This window comes from Cavia porcellus, unplaced genomic scaffold, assembly GCF_034190915.1.
Source record: "Cavia porcellus strain 051 isolate PalLab524CR breed Dunkin Hartley unplaced genomic scaffold, mCavPor4.1 scaffold_15, whole genome shotgun sequence".
Classification (NCBI taxonomy): Eukaryota; Metazoa; Chordata; class Mammalia; order Rodentia; family Caviidae; genus Cavia; species Cavia porcellus.
This window is the reverse complement of record NW_026947498.1, coordinates 74,801,241-74,823,159: the sequence shown is the minus strand read 5'-3', so window position 1 is coordinate 74,823,159 and position 21,919 is coordinate 74,801,241. Positions and strand designations below refer to the sequence as shown.

Genomic DNA, 21,919 nt, shown 5'->3' with positions numbered 1-21,919 from the left:
TAATAGTTAAATCTTGGGAGCAACCTATATATATGAGCATCAAGAGATGACTGGATAAAGAAAGGGTGGTATTTATGCACAATGCAGTTAAAACTCTGCCTCAAGAAAGATAAACTCAGTCATTTGTAGGAAAACGGGATGTACCTTGAAACCACGTTAAGTGAAATAAGCCAGACACACAGCTCAAATATCACATTCGTTCTTTTATTCTAGCAACCAAAATTACAAATAGAGCAAAATACAAGATAGATAATAGGAAGTAAAGAGATAGATGTTTCTCAAATGGGAAAGAGATCAAAACGTGGAATGAGGGGGAAAAAGCAGATGAAGAAAGAAATTAAGAAGTGCTATGGAACCTGTATGGTGATGCCTGCCGGACCCCACAGCATTCAAGGGCTGAGGCAGGAGATGGTGAGTTTGAGCCCAGCTTGGGCAACCTGGCAACTCAGTAAGACCTCATTTCACAATAAAAACCAAAAAGTCTGGTGATACAATCAATGTGAAGGACATGATTCCATCACCCAAATCAATTCCATAAATTTTTTTGCAAAAAATGTGGAAATCAGCCTTTGTTTAGTTCACTAACATAACTAACATAACTCCTCTACCAAGCTACGGAAGAGTTTGATATTTAAGCTTGTGTGTCTGACTTCAAAACACGCTGAGCTCCCTATCAAAAACAGCTCGCAGAAGGACTATCTGTATTTCCACCTGGCCGGAAAGGTTAAAGTCAGCCCTGTCTTTTACAGCCATGGGCTGCTGCTCGACCATACCATGAAGTGGACACAGAACGTCGACTCCAGCAGCTGCTGATGAAAGCAGCCTGAACGAATCTTACTTCTCAGCACCTTCTCGATGTACTTCTTTGTCTGAGGGCTGGTACTATAAATGATGAAAAGCATCACCACATCAAAAGTCTGTCAGAAGGATGTAAAGGAGAACAGAAACATCAGTAGACTTTCCGCAACAAAACAGTAACTCTCAATGTATTCCCATTACAGAACTGATTCATTTGTTCAACATAGTCCTATGGGATTACCTGTATCACCCCCCCACACAAAATCCAGAAATACTTTCAAGAAAAATAAAGCACTACAACCATTCATTACTCGTATTTCTTGAAATATAAATGGAAGTGATATTATAAAAGTTATTTTAACCATCTTCACATTTATCAAAAGATTAAATCACATAAGAACTCCAGCATATATTTTCCCTACTATTGCAAAAAGCTGAAAAACTCTAAATGTTCATTAAGAGTTTAAATTATGATAGGGTTGTGTTTTGAAACCATAGAGAGCCATGTAAAGACTATTTTTTGTGGGTCTAGGGATTGAACCCAGAGCCTTTGCACTGAACTACATCCCCAGCTCATTATTTCTTACATTGAGACTGAGTTTACTTAAATTAAGACACGGACAATGGGGCTGACAGAGTGGTAACAGTGTTTGCTGATAACATATAAGCCTCTGGTTTCCATTTCCAGAAGTAGAAGGTAAGGGAAGCCAGTAAGAAAGTATGTGAAATTATATTTACAGAATGATTACAAATCTGTAAAAGTAGAAATGAAGGTAATCAGATAGCCAATTTATTTTTGTACAAAAACAAAATCAATATATTCTGATTATTTTCCCCCACAAAATATATTCTTTTCATTTTTTACATTCCATAACATAGAAGCTTTTAAGATAGTCCAACAATCTGATAGCCCACCTAAAAAAATTCCAGAAAACAGACTCCAACTACAGAAAAATCCTTAGCAAGAACTAATCAGTACAAAGCAACTTGACCAATTTGGCTTCAAAACTCCTATTTGTGAAGTAAGAGAAACAGAGCAGCTGAACAGTGGTGAGGCTCATTCGCTCTGGCAGGTCCACACAGGTGAGGTAAAGCCACAGAGCACGGCTATCCCAACAGCTCTGCGGGGGTGAAAAGTCAGTGAGGCAGGCACCCCACTGCGGCTGGAGGTGCTGTGTCTCTATTGCAATTTAATGTATATGTCCAGAATGTGCATGTCCCCTTCCTGATACAGCAGGCTTCCCTTTCTTACAGGAATGGGTACGGGTGGAAGATTTGGTAAGTTACTCATCACTTCAACTTGCTTGGTAGTTGTGTTTACTAGAGTAGCTACAGAGGCACAGAAGACAGGAAGCAGGTAGGGAGACGAGCAGGACGGAAACCTAACCACGGTCACTACTCTGGCTCTACTACCTAAACTCAGAGCGCAAGAACATTACCGAGTGATCAGATCCCAAGACAGTAGTTTCAATTGCCTGGAAAAACAAATGTCAAAGCAATATTAGGACACATCAACATGACGTCCCAGCTCCCCAGGGCCCTGGCATGCCCTGCGCTGCAGGGGGAAAGCACATCTGCCTGTCACCAGGATCACCTCTGCTGGAACTGACTCCCGGCTACCTTAACCTACCTCACCTGTGTCATGGACGGACAACCTCTTTCCTCCTTGATGCTCTACATTTCAAGGATGAATTTTTTCTTGTTTTGAGAAAAGGTCTCACGCTGTAGCCCTTAATGACCTTGAATTCTCAATCCTCCCACGTCAGCCTCGAGAATGCTGAGTTACTAGTATGCACCATCATACCCAGCTCTTAACTTACCTTAATCCATGGGGCTGGGGATTTAGCTCAGCAGCATAAGAACCTTCCTTGTAAGCAGGCGGTCATGAGTTCAATCCCTGGTACCGATTAAAAAAAAAAAAAACTTACCTTAACCCAGGCTTCTGATATGGCTTTCTCATATCTAACAGCTGACTTTATTACATCAAAGATGAGGGTAACATAGTCGGGATGGCTACTATTTTGACTTCCTGAAGAACTGCAAGTAGCAAGAAAGGGAAAAATTATTTCTTCTATTTATCAGAGAAGAAGTCACAATATCTGGGTTCCTGCTTATTAGCTGTGCATCCTGGAGCAAGTCACAACCTCAAGTCACAAGTAAAACGGCTAAAAAGCTTATACTACATCAATCTGGGATCTCACACACACACACACACACACACACACACATACACACACCTGATTTAAAAAAAAAAAAAAACTATATTCTATGTGAATGTACTATTACTATCACTATTTGTAAATGCAAGTATTAAGCTCTAAGTGTCATGATTCTAGGATAAATTTTAAAAAACTCTTCTCAATTATGCAAGAAAAAGGATAGCAAGACTTTCATACCTTGCGCCTCCTTTTCTTTTTAATGTGAACTGTGAAGCTTGTAACAATGATGGAAAAATAAAATGCTGCAGATCCAACTTTCTTCGAAGCTCAGAAATTACCTACAGAAAGTATTAGCCAGGTATTTTACTATTCTTAGTGGATAGGCAGAGTTCATTTCCTCAACAGAGCCAAAATAATCGTGAAAAGACTAAAACTTCCAACTGAAATGTCCAAGCATTTTGAAATGGAGTCATTAGAATAACACAAGTATAACATCATACCCCCAATGCTACCACCATGTAACCCTCTACTTTACAGCATTAGCAACTATAACCTATAGCAGCTTATACAGAATAAGCAATCTGACTAACAGTATCAGTTTTCCCAGAATGCTATCGGCATTAATCAACACTGTTAATTGTCTGGGGCCAGAGAAGAACACTTCTTCCCACATGCTTTGGGTTTTTTGAGACAGGGTCTCACTATGTAGGTTCAGGCAGGCCTCAAACTTATGGCAATCTTCATGCCTCAGCCTCCTAAGTGCTGGGATTACAGCACATGCCACGATACTCAGGGAGAAGAACAGCTTCCACCTACTAATTTAAATTATTTATCCTAATGTATCTTTATGTAAGTCCAATGCTTTTGTTGTAGTAATGGGGATTGAACCCAGGATCTTCACAGTAAGCTACATCAGTAACCCTTTTTAAATTCTTTTTTTTTTTTTTTTTTGTCTTTTTCCTTTTTATCGGTACCGGGGATCAAACTCACGACTGCCTGCTTATAAGGCAGGCGCTTATGGCGCTGAGCTAAATCCCCAGCCCCTACCCTTTTTAAATTCTGAGACAGGTTTTCACTAAGTTGCTAAACTGTCCAGGCTGGGCTTGAACCTGTGATACTCTTGCTTAGGCTCCCAAATTGCTGAAATTATAGGCAATCACCACTACACTGGCTAGTCAGTTAATAACAGCATACCTCAAACGCATTAGTGGCTGTTATGGAATGAAGAATGAACTTGATTATCACAGGAAAATCATCCAGTTTGATTGAAACTAGCTTACCCATTGCCAACTGGCGGACCTAAAAATAAAAAGCACAAAAATTTTAAATTTGTATTATCATTACTCAACCCAGTACTGTTAGGTAAAACTAGAAAATCCTGAAACTTAGAAAGAAAAACATCTTCTGTTTTTCCCCAAATTACAAACTTTCAATTGTCAATGCCAAAGCTTCTTTACAAACAGATGATAAAAGTAAAAGCGTTATTATCCTAGATTTTAGTCTCGATTTTCAACTGGCTATATGAAGGCATAACACAGTATTATTCCTATTGAGGATAATAATCAAGCAATATAAAAACTTTTCTTTAAAATACTTTGCATAGGGGCCGGGGGTTTAGCTCAGCTGTGTAAGTGACTGCTTGGCAAACACAAGGCCATGAGTTCAATCCCTGGCACCAAAAAAAAACAAAAAAACAAAAAAACTTTGCATAAATACAGGTCAGGTAAGGTGGCATGTGCCTGTAATCCTAGCATTTAGGAGGCTGATGTAGGAGAATCTCCTTGAGTTCGAAGCCAGCTTGGAATATAGAGCAAGACTGTGTCTCAAAACAAAACAAAACCAAAAAAACCCCCCAAACCAAAACAGACCAGTGACCAGATGTGGTGATGCAAATCTGTAATCCTAGCTACTGAAGAGGCTGAAACAGGAGGTTAAAGTCTGACCATCACTGGGCAGCCTAAACAGACCTTATCTCAAAATTAAAAATAAAAACAGCTGGGAATATAGCTGATGGTAAAGTGTAGTGCCCCTGGGTTCAATCCCCAAATCACCCAAAAAAGAGACAGAATAGGAAATGAGTAACAGTAAGCATCTGAAAGTCCACTGAAAAGAGCAAGAAATCAAATGTAACTCAGTGGATTTTCAAAACACAGATCAGTACACATGACTTCTCCCAAAATAGTAACTGACACAGTGCCCCAGTCAGAAAGCTGGCCCTGTTTCTGCAGAGCAGCACCTTCCCTACCTTAGACAGGAAGTCAGGGTCAAGCTGGAGGCTGGAAAGGACATCCAGGATAGGGACAGTGAGCTGAGTACTCTCCACCAATAGGACACTGGGCATTGGAAAAAGAAAAGTTATTCAGTGGTGGACAGAACACCTGAGAAAAACCACTCATGAGAGTATGGGAAGAGAAGAGAGAGCTGTAACTCATATGTCTACAGTGAACTGGTTCTGGGATGCCCCCATGGATGTCAAAATTTGCAGATGAAACCAGGCATGATAGTATACACCTATAATCGTAGTTACTCACGAGACTGAAGCAGGGAGATCACTTATGCCTATAAGTTTCAGACCAGACTGGTCAACACAGACCCCACTAGCAAAGAAACGAAAACAAAATTCATGGAAGCTCACATCTTATACAAAGTAGCATTGTACACATATCCTCATGCAAGGTTAATCACCAATGCATTATTTATAACACTTAATATGTATAAGCACATATTATATAAATAGTTGTTATACTGTACTGTTTAAGAAATAATGCACAAGAAAAGAAGTCTGCATGTTAGCATGGATGTAGTGTTTTTTTCTATTTTTGATCTGTAGTTGGTTGAACCCAAGGAATGGAATATGTGGATACACAGGCCAATAATACTGAATTCCCATTAAATTACTATTTAGACTAACTTCAATAAGAATTAGCTTCATGACAAAAAGTAATATATGTTCATCATATTCAGTTTGCAGTGTTATTGGGCTTGAATTCATGGCCTTATACATGCTAGAAAAGCTCTGAGCTATCTTCTCACTAGGCAGCCCATAAATACATTAGAAAAAAGGAAAAGTGAGAACCTCTTCTCCATCTCACCATAGAGAAATCACTACCATCAAGTCTGGTGCATAGCCTTTTCAAGAAAAGGAAAAAAAACTCAAAACAATCACATGAAGCCTAAGTATGACAGATGCATGTGAAGCACACAATGGTGATAGATTTGTCATGGATTCTAAGAAAAAGCCACACAAGACGAGCTGTCACCAGGCAAGGAGTGAGTAGTGGCATCACAGCTTATCTAGATGGGAGCATCCAGACCATAAGCACAAAAGCCAGAATTACTAGACGTATGTCATGGTCTGTGTCGAGACATCTCCCCAAAGCCTCATGCTTGTAAGTGGGGCTTTTCAGAGGTGGCTGGATCTAGAGTGTGTAATTCTGGGATTATGTATGTAATGGGATCAAGGGTGTGTGATTACTAAATTAGTCCACTGATTGGTTTGGCAGAGTGCTGAGAGTGGATAACACCACAGCCCCTTCTGGGTGAGACAATATAAGAGACAAAAGGAGGGCTGTTGTTGCTGGTCCCTTGCTGCCTGCTGCCTTCCGCCTTCCTTGCCCTGCCATAGACAAGTTTCTCCTCTGCCACACCACCCTCCCTGGGAGCCAGCTGACTGTGAACTAAACCTTTATCAACCTTCAGTTACAATAAACCTCTCCTCCTTTAACTTTCGGTGTCAAGTGTTTTTTTTCTCAGCAATGAGAAAAGTAACCAAGACAACATATATGGAGATAGCTCTGCAGAGAACTACTGAAAAGGAAGTAAATGAATTTTTCCAACCAGTTTCACAACAAATAAAAGGTTACATTAAGACAAAAATTAGGACCAGGGAGATAGCCTGGCAGCATAAACGCCTGTCTGACAAGCGTAAGGTCCCAAGTTCAATTCCCAATATCCAAAAAAAAAAAAAAAAAAAAGACAGGACAGGAATTATAACCCAGGCGTAATTTCTTAATTACTCTTCACGTGAGTGGAGAGTAAGGGCAGTAAGTAATGGTTCTCAGGAACAGATGTGATGCAGGGATGTGCATCATGATCAGTCATCTAGGGCGTCACAGAATGCAGATGTTTAAGAAGCTCTGCAAATGATGCAATGTGCAGTTAGGACTCAGGAACCCTTGCAGAAAACACTAAGGCAAGAAAGGGATTGTGTTCAGTTCTCCACAGACCAAAATTATATGCGAAATCTTAAGCCAGACCTTACCTTCCTATTGGGTATATCATTTAAGGAAAGCAGATGGTCTATTCAAATATCAACCTGTTGTCTCAAAATGCACATCAAATCCCACAGTCTATTCATGGGAGGCAAGTACATGCTCTTTTCACACACAAAGAACCTCCATACTGTTTCCACCTGGCAGCATCACTGGCAAAGCTCCACAACAATTACCCACCTGAGTTCTTGCCCCACATCAGCATGCTGGGAGTCCCCAAGGATCTCAGGAAGGCTGGTGATGAAGTCATGCTGCAAGCACTCTGGAGCAATGCCAATCAGCTGCATGACCTTGGCAGTGAGGTCCTGCAGGGGAAGACATTATTAGGATGTCAGCACATTACCCAGAGCAGAAAACACTGTCTCCTGCAACACACAGAGCTGGACTTGTTTTCCAGGTAGTGAGACAAATACAGCATCAAGCTAAAAACCTACATTAAGAACCAAACAGACTCAAAAATTTCATATAATACAGAAGATAGAAAAAAGTAGGGTGGACAGTACATTACCTAATAGTATTAATCATATACTCTACAGAGCTATGGACTTTGTGTGAATAATCTCATTCTTAAACTATAGGGATGACCTACTCAAAGACACACAGTTAAGCAGCAGGCCCCAAATTCCAGACAAGACGAGACTCCAAATTCTCATGTGGTTTCTCTTTTCTTTTTTTTGAGACAGGGTCTCACTTTGCAGTTCAGGAGGGCCTGAGCTTACTTTATATCTGAGGCTGGTCTTAAACTTACGATCCTCTTGCCTCAGCCTCCCAACTTTTGGGATTACAGGTGTGTACTACCATGCCTGGCTCTCATGTTCTTTCAAACAAAGACTTAATCTTAAAATGCCTGCCAAAATTAGAACTCCTGAAAATACATGGAGCTCAAGCCCTTGGCTCAGAACAGATCCAACTTTACAAAGGTGCTTAAGAAGCAAATCACATTAACGCTGAAAATTTGCTATAACTTCCCTATGTATCAAATTAAAACATGGGCAGTGAACTAAGACTGTGTAGAATCATACCACTTTGAAGAAACAAATGCAGCCCATAATCTCACTACTAGGGAGGTTGAGGCAGGAGATCACTGCAAGTTGGAAGCCAGCCTGGGCTACATCGTGAGATAAAGGCCAGCCTGATATGTAGTAAAACCTTGTCTCAAAAACAACAAAAGACAAATAAACAGCAATCACTGCACTTTGAAAGACTAATGAATTTTTTCCAAGTATTTAATTTATATGACAAATTGTATTTAATCTCTGTAATTTGATAAATTTGTTTGAAGAAATTTGAAGGGTAAAATACATTTGATTCTCAAAATTATAAAAGCCAGGATGTTGATAGCTAGATGGAAAAATGTGACTCTCTCCTGTTTAAAAATTGGATCAAGTACAGAAAACACTCTTTAAGTCCAAGTAATAGATGAAGCCCGTAAACCTACCTTGCTGTCCACAACTCTGTCAAGCCATTTGAGCTGACTGATAATAAGTCGCGGCATGCTGATGCCATCACTGTTCACTCTGGAGTGAAGAATGAGAAGACCAGGAGCTAAGTCTTTTTCTTTTTTATTTCTCCAGGTTTTTTTTTTTTTTCTTGCTTTTCATTTGTTTGTTTGTTTGGTTTTGATGCTGGGAACTGAACCAAGGTCCTTCCACAGGATAAGCAGGTGCTCATACCTCAACCCAGGGACTTGGCCGTTTTAACTAATACAACAACAAGCAGCATTACTGCACAAAATATTTCAGCTGGTCAATTAACATTCACTGAGCAACATTTATGCATTTGACACTGTGCTAGATACAACTGATACCAGACACAGCAGACATAAACTTCTACATGTTAGACAAGGTGCCTGGAAAAAGATGCACTGAACTGTTAGCAGTGCTGTAGCCTGAGAAGATTCAGAAGAAAAGGAAGTCAAGGCCAGATAGAGTTCAGTAATAATGTAAACTTTTTAAAGAATGCTAATGTTTTTTAAAAATAAAATATGAATAAACTATAAAACACTGACTAAGACAAACAGAATTTAAAAAGGAAAAACTATTACAACAATGTTCTAAGTGTGGGGAAAAAAAGGACATGCATATAATTATAGAAACAAAGGGTCAAATTTAATTATGATCATGAAAGTATTGAAAACTACTTACAGATAAATATTGGTATGGTTATTATTATTTCCCCCAAAATGAAGTCTCTGCCCTCCTCTCAAATTCCTGTCTGCATTTTTAGGTCAGCCCCACCTTCTTTTCTGACTGTTTCAGGCCTTGCTCACAGCAGCCAGTCTTTTTTTTTTGTGGTATGAGGGATACAACTCAGGCGCTCGCACTTGTCAGGCAGGCAGCATGTCACTGAGCTGTATCTCCACCTTACAGCAGCCAATCTTAACTGCTGAAAAGGATTTGGGGCAGATTGTACCTAGCATAAACCACTCAGCTACAACATGGATTGTAAAGAATGAATCTTCAACGTTCTAAACACTTCAAAGAAAAATAACAATAACTATCACCTCGATTTATCCACTATTGATATACCTACATATGTTTGTTTATCTTCTTTTTCTTGACTTAACTGATTTGTAACATTTTTAAGAATTTCTTGGAAATCACTATGGAGATTCCTCAAAAAAGTATAATTAGCAGTCTCATTTAATCCAGCTATCTTTCCAAAAGAATTAAAAAACATCATAACAAATAGTATAGCCACACTAACTGGCACAGCTGTAATAGCCAAATCTTGGAAACAAAAAATGCCCATCAACCGAGGAATGGATAAAGAAGATGTGTTTTTTTTTTTTTTATAGTTGAGTACTGCTCAGCTATAAAGTATGAGCTTGAGATAGTTAGGTAAATGGATGCACCTTGAGAACATACTCTTCAGTGAAATTGGACTCACGTGTGTAAATATTGCATCCTTTCTCTGGTATGTAAATATGTAAGTATGTAAGTGTAAATACAGAGTGAAGTATATAAAAGGTACTGTAAAAGGCACTGTGAAATAGAAACTTTTCAAAAGAAAAGGGAACTAGGGAGGGGGAGGGAAGAAAAACAAGTCCAGTTTTTTTGGGGGGGTCGTGGTCTTTTTGAGACAGGGTTTTATTATGTATGCAGTTCAGGCTGGCCTCAAACTCACAGCAAACCTCCTGCCTCAGCCTCCTAAGTGCTGGGATTTACAGATGCATGCCAACACACCCAGTTGGAGTCCATTGTCTTTTTTTTTTTTTTTTTTTTTTTTTTTTTGTCTTTTTCATTTTTACCGGTACCGGGGATCGAACTCACGACTGCCTGCTTGCAAGGCAGGGACTTATGCTGCTGAGCTAAATCCCCAGCTCCGGAGTCCATAGTCTTAAATGAAATAAATTGGATGCTCATGTTTAAATGTCACATTGTTTTTCTAGAGGGAGAAATAGAAAGGATAAATAAGGACAGATATATAACAGAAACTGGCAAATAGGACAAAAATATTCAAATGGGAAAGGGAACAAAGAATGGGGGAGGGTGAAAGGAAAACAACAAAAAAGAACAGGATTGTCAAGAGTTCCAGGCCAGCCTGGACTGTATAATGTATTCAAGATTATCCTGAACTCCAAAGCAAGACACTATCTATAACAAGAACAGACAGAATGAGCGTTTCAGAGAAAATTCAGTACATTAGGTTATTGTAAGCATTCCATAATAAATTAGGTATCGTGAGCATTCCATAATAAATCTACTTACTTTACAAAAAGAAATTCTGGCAACTTTTCAAATAAGGTTTTAATAATGGCAGGCTAAAAAAGAAGATATAAGGAGTTAGGAGACAGTCTCATAAAATACACAGTAGAAATTTATAATTAGCCAGATTTTCTCCAGCCTGAGTTCTTGAGGAGAGACCTTGCTATAATTTATATAATCCTATTGTAAAGATATCCACACAAATACTGCCATATTTTTTGTACAAGCTCCTGACATACGTCTTTTGAAATATTAAAAAATGATTTTCAAGGCAAGATGAAAATAATCAGACAGTAAAAATACTATTAAATATGGTAACTGTTAATCTATGAAATGCAGACTTTAAAAAATTATCAAGTAGTTTTCAAAAGTAGAGAATTTCCAGCATGAACAAAGGAACCTACAGACTTAAAGACCACTAGCTTTCAAGATTTCCAGTGAAAAGGAAAAGATAAAAAATGGAGTATGGTCTGAGGGGGAGATTGTTCACTGTACATGTGTTTGTACAATTTGAAATTTTTAAAACTACATCAATGTATCATCCACTCAACTCCAAAAGAAGAAGAAGGTAAGGAGCAAAATCAAATCAAATAAGTAGCTGGAAAGCTAAATTGGAAATAACCCTGATCACAAGGTTCTCAGAGCCCAGACAATGCAGCTGTAACAAAGCAGAATCTATGCCGAGGGAACAAATGGGATGTTCAGAAGGACAGGGCTCTCAGGATAGGTATCAACTGCCAGGTTCATCGCAGCAACAGGACTACTGTGGCAAAGCTCTTGCAAGCCTCAACTTCCAACTATTCTCACTCTACCCTGAACTCCAGTCACTTAAAACTGGGCACTACACATTACCTCTATCAATTGTTCACAGGAAAAATGATAGTCTCACCTGTAATATGTCAATCCCCAGCAGCAGTTTAATGAGGCTTTTAGAGTAAGATGTGCCCGTGCTGTAAAGAAGAGGTATTTGTTTCCACCTTGTCACTTTTTAATGTTTTTAATCATTTGCCACAAAAACTGGTAAAATATAAAATCTTTAAGCATTAAAATATAATCTTGTTAGATGAAAAAGCAGACCAAAAGATAACTCTTACTAAAGCAGATTCAAAATTATATCAACACAAGTAAGACACATTCTATAAAACATTCTAGTTTCTAACCTTATAGTGATAAATTTAATAATTTCAAGATGAGGCCTCAAGTCTTAGCAAAGAGAATCATAATTCAAAAGTAAACATCTGCCTCTGCCTACCCTAGTATGGTCACCATAACAGACTAAAACCCAAGGACATCTCACCTCCCCTCACACCTCAACTCCTCATCCTGCAGACGTTCACAAGGCAGGAGGCAGTTCCTGAAGGTGTCATGGTCTTCAATGTGAGACTCCAGGCCACTGACAAATTCCTCTATTACCTTAGTAGGGAGATTTGAAAACAGAATAGTAGGAGTTTTGGCTTAACATTTCCTGTCAGCTAAAAATCATTTTAGCCCACTCAACTATATACCAGTGTCTTTAAATTCCTCATCTCAAAATGCTGGTAACAAAAGCAAGAATACCACGAGGGAAATACATACTTTAGGGTAAGAAGGGTGTTTCTTCAGGGACTGAAAGAGCTTCTTTTGGAAAACTATTTGATCCACAACTAGGAGGAAAGAAGGACAGCCAGTCACCATGGTCTATAAATCTCCCAATACCACTGTCTTCCCTCTGTCGGAGGAAAGCACTACAAATATTTCCAACCTCATTTCAGAGTGAAAACTTGTAAACACACAGTAAAAAAACCTTAGCTTTTGCCCCCAGCTCTAGGGATTAAAAGCAAGACCTACGCAGTGAGCTATAATCAGCCTTTTTATTTTTTTATTCTGAGACAAGATCTCACTAAATTGCTTATGTTGGGCTCAAACTTGCAACATTCCTACTTTAGCCCTCTGAGTAGCTGCAAAGATGTAACTTTGATGGAGGATAGCAATTAAGTTTGCTAAGAAAGATCTGACAGCCAGATTTGAGAATATATGCCTCCAATCCCAGCTACTCAAGTAGCTGAAGCAAGAGAATCACAACTTTGAGACTAGCTAGGCTACTTAGCAATGCTCTGCCTGAAACTTAAAAATCAAAAACTTGTCAAGTGGGACCTGGGGGTTTAGCTCAGCAGCATAAGTGCCTCCTTGGTGAGCAAGAGACCATGAGTTCCATCTCCAGTACAAAAAAAACAAAAATCTTGCCAAGCACAGTGGCCAGCACTGAGAAGTCTGAGGTAGGAAGATTCCTAGTTCTAGTCCAGCCTGAACTACATAGTAAAACCCTGTCTGAATAAACAAAAAACAAAGAAAGAAGTGAATAAAATAAAATAATGTAAGTATAAAATAAAATTGGCTGGAGATACAGTTCGGGGGCAGAGAACTTGAATAGCATGTATAAGATTCTGGGGTTAGTCCTGAGTACTGTATGAAAAGGGAAAAAAAAATTATCATAACTTAGCAGAGTAATTTCTGGCCTCATAAAGTTTTCCACATTTTCTTTTGAAATTATTCTGACATATATCTAGTTACTCCCTGGGCATGAACTTTTTTTCACAATGCAACACAAAGGAATACAACTATGCTCTCTTTTTTTCCCTAAAAAATATAGGTTAGGAGCACTTCATTTAACATGCATTAACCAGGACTAAGACTACAACAATAGTCTCTACAAGAAATTTTACTTATGTCTCACAACACAAGATCCTCTTTTTCTTCTTTTCAGTACTACAGATTGAATCTAGCAATCTTTCTACTTCTTATTTAGACACGGGGTTTCACTAAGTTGCTCAGGTTCACCTCAAACTTGCAATGCTCTTGCCTCAGCTTTTTGAATAGCTGGGATCAGAGATGTGAGCCACAGGGACCAGGTACAAAGACAAGTTTGGTTTCGCTTTTTCTTTCTTTTTTGGCAGTGCTTGGGGGTCAAACCCAAGGCTTCATATAATTTAGGCAATCTCAACCACTGAGCAACATCCCCAGTCCAAACTGGTTTTTTTTTTTTTTTTTTTCCCTCTTGGCAGTGCTGGGGAGCAAATCAAAGGCCTCTGCACTGAGCTGTGTCTCCAGCCTCCCGCCTTTTGAAGTTTTGAAGCAGGGTCTCCAGCTGCCCCAACTGGGCTCAAATTTGCAATCTTTTCTTACTTTTCCAGAGTACTGGGACTGCAGGTGTATGCCAACGTATCAGGCGCTTCCAGCCCTGATGGGTCATTTTAAATCTTCACTGCCTATTTAGTTAGGAGACCCAGCACTTGGCCTAAATCTTTTCTCTAAACCTAAAAGATAAATTTAGGTTAAAAGTTACCTAGCTGATTCTGATTCTCTCCAGTTTTAAGAATAAGTCCTGATGTTTTAAGAAGCTTGACAAAGACGTTTTCTTCAACTTCATTAGAAGCATGAGATTTCTTTATCTTTTTGGAAAGCTGTTGCTTCTTGGTCTCTGAAAATGACAAGATTTTCCAAAATATCAACAGAAGTAAAGATTAAAATGTAAAACTCCAGGAATAGTAACTGAAAGAAAAATGAATATATTCTCCAAGAATTTTATTAATTTGAGGCTGGAGTGAAACTATATCTAAAAATGGTAATAGTAGCTTACATATAAACAACAGACAAATAAAACAATCAACAAATAAAATTATTTTCCTGAGTTGTTGAATTTTCAATGTGCCACTTGTAATGAGAATACCCACAAAAATGTTTCCTTCCCAGATCTAAAGCACTGTCTCTCAGGTTGCTGTCTGCAAGCCACTACATTGCAGTCACTAAAAATGCATATTCCAAAAGCACACACCTGTATGAAAAGTTCTTGCCCTAGTATAAATTACCGTGCAATTATGGCGGTGGGCTAACATGGCGGAAGGCCAAAGTGGGAACACTTACCACTTCCTGCTTCTTCTTCAGGCCTAATTGCAACTCCCCTCCCTGTTCGCAGGCAAGGACAATTCCAATCAGTTCCTCACATATCGTCAATATCTGCCCCATGTGCCACTTTAATCAGAGGTTATTTAACCCTCTGCCTCTCGGTATCCGGTTGCCGGAGTTAGCCCAACCACCACGGGTTGTTACTTTCCATGTCCTTAATAAACCTGTTCATTTTGTACTTTTTGCTTCTCTATTGCGCCAGAATACTCTAACACTGTAATCCCAGCACTTGGGAGGCTGAGGCAGGAGCTCTCTGACTTTGAGGCCAGCCTGTTTACACGACGAGTTCAAGGCCAGCCTAAACTACACAGCAAGACCCTGTCTCAAAAAACCAAAATAACATCTGCCTGTCAAGTACAAGGTCCTGAGTTCGATTCCTAGCACAGAAAAGAAAGAAAGAAAGAAAGAAAGAAAGAAAGAAAGAAAGAAAGAACGAACGAACGAGCATATTCCCGCCAGGCTTAGCAGCAGACATGTAAAATCCCAGAGTTCAGCAAGCTGAGGCAAGAGGATCACCTTAAAGTTAAAAGCCAGCCTACACAACACTCAGTTCAAGGCCAATCGAATACATAGAAAGATCTTTTTATAACCCCCAAAACAAACAGGTATACAAGCAAAAACACATATTCCAGAACTACTAAGTCAAAATCTTAAAAATAAATCAGCATGATGGTACACATTTTAATTCCCATTTTTGGGAGGCTGAGGTAGGAGGACCACTGTGAGTTTGAGGCCAGTATGAACTACATAGTGAAACCCTGTCTCAAACAAAACAGAATAGAATGGAAAATATAATGGAATAGGTTTTTCTGCATTATATCTTTGAGTACAAAGCCCAGACTGGTTTCATCATAAGGCTTTCAATCCATAAAAATTGGGTTTAATAGGGACTAGGGATTTAGCTCAGTGGTATAAGTGCTTGCCTGGCAAGCATGAGGTTGTGAGTTTGATTCCTGGTACCAAAAAACAAAACAAAAATTGGGTGTAGTGGCACATACCTGTGACCCCCATCACTCTGAGTCAGGAGAGCTGCAAACTGAAGCTCAGCCTGGCATCTTAGTGGCTTAATAAAGAAATATAAAATAACCAGGGATTTAGCTCAGCAGCATAAGCGCCTGCCTGGCAAGCACAAGGTCATGAGTTTGATCCCCAATACCAAAATAAAAAATAAAAAAAAGGACTAGGGAGGTATAGCACAGTGTGAAGGCCCTGGGTTCAATTCCAGTGCCAAATAATAACCACAAACACAGAGACTTAAAGCTAAAAAAGGAATCTACTTTTTTCCCTGAATAATGCAATTCTGCTTTTTCCTTTCCATTTTTTAAAAAGATGCTATCTCACTCAACCGACAATGGGGAGAAAGTATTTGGGACCTGTTCCTCAGACAAATGATTACTATCAAGAACATAAAAAGAACTCAGAAAAATTATTCCTCCCAGACTTAAAGATCCAATCCAAAAATGGGCATCTAAGATGAATACATACTTCTTAGATCAAGAAAATATGAACAGCAAATAAATATGTGAAAAAATGTTCAACATAACTGGTCATTCAACAGATGCAAATTAAAACCACACTAAGATTCCACCTCATCCCAGAAAGGATGGGTATTATCAAGAAGTCAAGCAATAACAAATACTGGAGGGGTTGTAGAACAAAAGGAACCCTTCTCCATTGTTGGTGGGAATGCAGACTGGTACAACCACTGTAGTGTGGAGATTCCTCAAAAAACTAGGATTGGCGGTCTCATTCGACCCAACTCTTCCCCTCAAAGTATCTTCCCAAAAGAATTAAAGACATTGTACCACAGCAATGTATGTGCACCCATGTTTATAGCAGTACAATTTGTAACAGTCAGAACTTGGAAACAACCTAAATGCCCATCAACTGAGAAATGGAAAAAAAAGATGCAGTATTTTTATATAATAGACTACTACCCAGCCTATGGAAGGATAAACTGGAGATTTTAAAGATAAATGGATACAACTTGAGACCATGCGCAGTGAAATAAATAAGGCACTTGGGGCTGGGGATTTAGCTCAGTGGCATAAGCACCTGCCTTGCAAGCAGGCAGTCGTGAGTTCGATCCCGGGTACCGATAAAAAGGATAAAGACATAAATAAATAAATAAATAAATAAGGCACTCGGGGCTGGGGATTTAGCTCCCCAGTACCAATAAAAACGAAAAAGCCAAAAATAAATAAATAAATAAGGCATTCGTGTGAATATCGCATTGTGTGAGTACCTATATGTATATATACATATGTATATAGAAAACAGTTAAGATAGTTATATTACTGATTTCTCTGAGTTCACTGAAGAGAAAGATTTGTACTGGTATTGTTCAGACAGATGTCTTGTGCTCTAGTGAATGATTTGAGGATGACAATGAGCAACGTATGTACCACTGTTGCCCCCTAATGGACATGTTTTCAAATTGTTTTAGCTTTTTTTCTTTTTCTCCTTAAAATAAAATGAATTTCAGGGGGAAAAAAATATACAGAATATAAGATGGTGTCTTAATATATAGTCCAGGCTGGTATTAAACTCAGTACATACCTGCAGAGATCCTCCTGCATCAGCCTCCCAAGTGGTGGGAACACTGGTGTGCTTCACCACATCCAGCCTGCTTTTTCCTTGCCAGGAAAGCCAAAGTTCCTTTAAACTCACTCTCCTCAATTTAAATATCTCCTTCCCATTGGAGAACAAAGTATCAAATTATATTTAGCAACCTCCTAAATCATTCCTCTTCAAATTTTCTATCAATTTCTCTATATTCTATAATCCTTTTACTAATGTATTTTTAGAACCTCAAAATTTCCTTTCATAAATCAAGTCTTTCAAAAGAGCTTTAGCCTTGACATTTTAATCACCCTCAATTATTTTAATCATTCATCAACATCAGTTGTACCAGTACCTAAACTCCTATACCTTGTAAAAAAAATAATTCTTCAAACACTAACAGAAAACTACAGTAACATGAATAATGTGTGTGACAAATGAAAAGACTGTGGATGCTTCTCAGGGCTGCTGGGGTCCTGGCCATCCTCAGTCTCATCAGGAAGTCCAAGCCGTCTGCCTGTGGCGTGCTTGCTCTGAAACGGCCTTCCTTTGCATATCCCATGCCCAGCACTTACCTGAGTCAACCTTTTTTTTGTAAGATACAAAGAGAGAACAGAAGTCTCCTTCAAAGGTAGATTCTATTTCTGTGTCCTCACACAAGTCTAAAGACAGGTTTTGCTGGATGTGGTCACCAAGGCTTAAAGACTTCAGCAAGGTTGGATGTGGAATTAAGAGGCAAAACGCATTCCTGAGCCTCCTGACTCTGGATCCTTGTGCTCTAGTGTTCATCACTGATGACTTTCAGTTTGTAGGGTAGGAACTTTACATCTCTTTCAAGTGTCTCATACATTTGCTACCGTACAGAAAATTAAAACACTAAATGGCCAGATACTTACTGGAGGCCTCTCCTGTGGATGTCTCTTTATCCTCAGATTTTGACAGCCTTCTTTTGGAAACCATGTTGATCAAAGTCTTCTATACTTTACTTCCTAGAGCAAAATGAGAACACTGAAGTTTACTTCTAGAAGCTAAATGCTGAAGAACTGAAGCTATGGCTGAGGAAAACTGTTCTATGCAAAAACCAAAGTTTTTGATCAGGCATGGTGGCACACACCTGTAATCCCAGCAGTTGGAGGCTGAGGCAGGATGATCACTGAGAGTTTGAGGCCAGCCTGGGCTACAAAGTGAGCCCAAGCCAGCCTGAACTACATGGCAAGACCCTGTGTCAGAGGACAAAAACAACGAAAACAAAAAAAAGTTTTGGTTTTTAGTGGTTTTCTCTTTCTTTCTTTCTTTCTTTTTTTTTTTTGAGGCAGAATCTTGCTATGTAGTTTAAGCTAGCCTGCAACTCTTAGCAATCCTCCTGTCTCAGCCTTCTGAGTTCTAAGTATTTTAACCTTTATATTAATGCTATTTAAATCCAGGTGTTGTTCATGCCTGTATTTAGCCAATACCCACTACCTTTTTTTTTTTTTTTTTTTTTTGTCTTTTTCCTTTTTACCGGTACCAAGGATCAAACCCAAGACTGCCTGCTTGCAAGGCAGGCACTTATGCCACTGAGCTAAATCCCCAACCCCCACCCACTACCTCTGAAGGACTGTTTACCTTGTTGTCTCTTTACAAAACTACAGCCCTGTTGCTAAGTTAAAAAATAGTTCTTCACCTGAGGTTCAAGACCTGGTATCACACAGCTCCAATTCACTTTTCTTAAACTAATTCAATACATACCAACGCCTGTGACAGGTGCTGGGGCAAAAAAGACATGATTCTTGCTCTAAGGGATCATATTATATTAAATACTCAACATATCTAACTTCAGTTGTATAAGTGACAGTAAAGTACAGGTCTACTGGTGAAGAAAAGGAGGAACAAACGTTCATAGAGACTTTTTAAAAGAAAATTTTATATTTCATGTTATTTTATTTTAATTTATTCTGGTGGCACCAGGGATTGAACCTAGGGCCTTGTAACACGCTAAGCAAATACTCTAACACAGTATTACACCCTCAACCCAAAAATCACTTTAGTGCTTGTTTGTAATATGGAATTTAACTTTTCTTGTTTTTTAGAATGCTTTGCAGAGTTCATCATGCATATAACATCTCGATCATTTTCAATGCCTTTATCTTCTCTTTCTTTCCTCCCCGTTACCTTGGTCCCCTTCCTTCCCATCTCAAAGCCTCTGCCATCTAGCTTCCTTATAATCAGAGAAAGTGTTTTGTTTTGTTTTTCTTGAGACAAGGTCTTACTGTATAGTGCAGGCTGGCCTTGAGTTCACCACGTAGCAGAAGCTGGCCTCAAACTCAGTGATCTTGCTGCCCTATCCTCCCAAGTGCTGGGATTACAGGTTAAGCACCACCATGCCCAGCTTCAGAAACTCATTTTTAAACAAGAGACCTGAGTGCCAAAACAGGACTCTACCAGTACACGTGTGGGAAGAAACTTACTGAAATAGGTAGGAGAGAGTCTACAGTCAGAAATGACCGCACAAACATGGACAGCCTGAACTACTACATGGTACCAGAACCTTCCAGGTTTCACTGTCTTTGCACAAGCATTTTCACCTGAAATGTTCTTGGCTGCCCAGAAATTTCTGCTCATCCTTAAAGAGTTAGTGTTCCTCCAGTACAGCCAACAAAGGAAGTCTGCTATTCCAGCTTCCCTGTCCAGAGTCTACCTACAAGCCCATACTGCAGAGCTCCTTGACAAGAAGCCAGTCTTATTTACATCACTGTTCTCTGTCCCAGCACAATACCTAGCATAAAGAAAAACAAATTTCTTTTTGTTTGTAGTACCAGGGAGTTTTTTTAAATTTTGAGACAATGTTTTGCAATTCAGCCTGGCTTTGAATTTGTAATCTTCTCCCAGGTACCTGAGATTACAGGTGACCAGAATCATGCTTAAGGAAAATTGAGAATACAGTATTCACCGAGTAAGAATGGCTAGCAAGGGGCTGGGGATTTAGCTCAGCGGCATAAGCACCTGCCTTGCCAGCAGGCAGTCGTGAGTTCGATCCCTGGTACCGATAAAAACGAAAAAGACAAAAAAAAAAAAAAAAGAATGGCTAGCAACCAGGCATGGCACATGCCTGTAATCTCAATACTTAGAAGGCTGAATCTCAAGATTGAGGCCAGTCTGGAGTTGATGAACAGTTTGAACTACATAGCAAAAATAAGCATTAATAAAAAATAAATAAAAAGGAATGGCTTCAGACCAGGTAAAACACTGACAGCTAACAAAAACTGCCCTTAGTGGTTCATAGTTAACATTTAGTCCTCATGAAACATTTCTAGTAGGTACCGCTGTTAGTTTTGTCATCAGTGGCAGAGGAGATTCTAAGAGCGGCAGTTTGGCTCCAGAAACCTTACTTTTAACCACCACCAAAACCGACTTTCTTTTCTTTTCTTCCTGTAATGGGGATTGAGCCTAGGGCAGTGCTGCAGTGTCACTGAAGCTCTGAAAGGTTCGCCATCACTGACTTTGGGCCTTCACACTGAGCAACATCTTCAGTCCTTTTTATCTGAAGACAGGATCTCCCTAAGCTAAGTTCTACCTTGGGCTTGAAAGTGCCATTCTCTTGTCTCACCCTCCACAGTGCTGGAATTACAGACACATACCACCAAACTCGGCTCAACACTCATAGGTCCCTTATAGGCTACGTTATAATGTACACAGCACCGTGCCTTGTTTAATGAGTGTAAACACTGTCAGCCATTTTGCACACGTAAAAACTAAGGCAAGTCAGAATCAGGGGATCTGACTTCTCAACACGTGTAACTTCATCTTGCTTTTCATTTTTAAACAAAAATAATTATTTTTGAGACAATATTTCACTATGTAATTGAGACTGGCCTTGAAGTTGCAGAGATTCTCCGGCCTCAGCCCCCCAAATACAGAGATTACAGGCGTTGCTCTCCTTCCTTCTCGCAAAACCAAGGCCTTCATCCTCCCAACCCCCACGGTGCAACATTTTATTTTTTAAGACATAAAAATTATTTTTTATTTAGCCAGGTTGCCTAATTACCCAAACTGGCCTCCAATTCGATCCTTCCGCTTCAGCCGCGCGGAGCGCTGAGATGATAGGCGCTCAAACCCCCACGCCTGGCTAAACGCCCGCCTCGGTTCGCCTTTTTAACAACAAAAAACAGTACCTAGACGATAGCCAGATAAGGAAGCCGAGGTTCAGGGCCCAGAGCCTCGGTGGGAAAGACCACGCTAGGCCTGAGCCCGGAGACTGCAGGGACGCAAAGCTTGGAGACACCAAAATCACTTCTCTCACCAGACAGAAAACGTCCCCCGTCTCAGTTTTTCTACTTTCCCGCCCGACAGACGCCGTTGTGACGCCACGCGTGTTCATGACGTCACGCTCGCGCGCCGGAAGTCGGCGCCCGGCGTCCCAGCTGGAATCGGGTACTTCAGGACTCCGGTTGCTCTAGGGCCGGGGTTGGCCTTCCAGACCAGAGGGAGAAGGCCCCGGAGC

The 21,919-nt window shown here is 39.7% G+C and overlaps 1 protein-coding gene across 12 annotated transcripts in view; it reads right to left on the bottom strand.

The window, feature by feature from the left end:
* Fancd2 (FA complementation group D2) overlaps positions 1 to 21,887 on the bottom strand; it is a 73,335-nt gene extending 51,448 nt beyond the window's left edge. For 3 of the 12 annotated variants that reach the window (XM_013146290.3, XM_013146293.3, XM_013146294.3), the window contains exons 1-15: positions 21,591 to 21,764; positions 18,336 to 18,428; positions 14,258 to 14,392; positions 12,511 to 12,578; positions 12,233 to 12,348; positions 11,825 to 11,885; positions 10,939 to 10,991; positions 8,667 to 8,745; positions 7,409 to 7,533; positions 5,203 to 5,290; positions 4,152 to 4,256; positions 3,195 to 3,295; positions 2,727 to 2,835; positions 2,238 to 2,273; positions 774 to 917 (exon numbers count right to left, since the gene is read on the bottom strand). In XM_013146290.3, coding sequence (XP_013001744.1) covers positions 774 to 917; positions 2,238 to 2,273; positions 2,727 to 2,835; positions 3,195 to 3,295; positions 4,152 to 4,256; positions 5,203 to 5,290; positions 7,409 to 7,533; positions 8,667 to 8,745; positions 10,939 to 10,991; positions 11,825 to 11,885; positions 12,233 to 12,348; positions 12,511 to 12,578; positions 14,258 to 14,392; positions 18,336 to 18,399 — 1,284 coding nt within the window. In that variant the 5' untranslated portion in view covers positions 18,400 to 18,428; positions 21,591 to 21,764. Of the gene's footprint in view, positions 1 to 773; positions 918 to 2,237; positions 2,274 to 2,726; positions 2,836 to 3,194; positions 3,296 to 4,151; positions 4,257 to 5,202; positions 7,338 to 7,408; positions 7,534 to 8,666; positions 8,746 to 10,938; positions 10,992 to 11,824; positions 11,886 to 12,232; positions 12,349 to 12,510; positions 12,579 to 14,257; positions 14,393 to 18,335; positions 18,429 to 21,590 lie in introns of those variants that run through there. The other 9 variants (XM_063225248.1, XM_063225250.1, XR_010039487.1 and 6 more) reach the window with 8 other exon arrangements.
* Between the last annotated feature and the right edge of the window lie 32 nt (positions 21,888 to 21,919).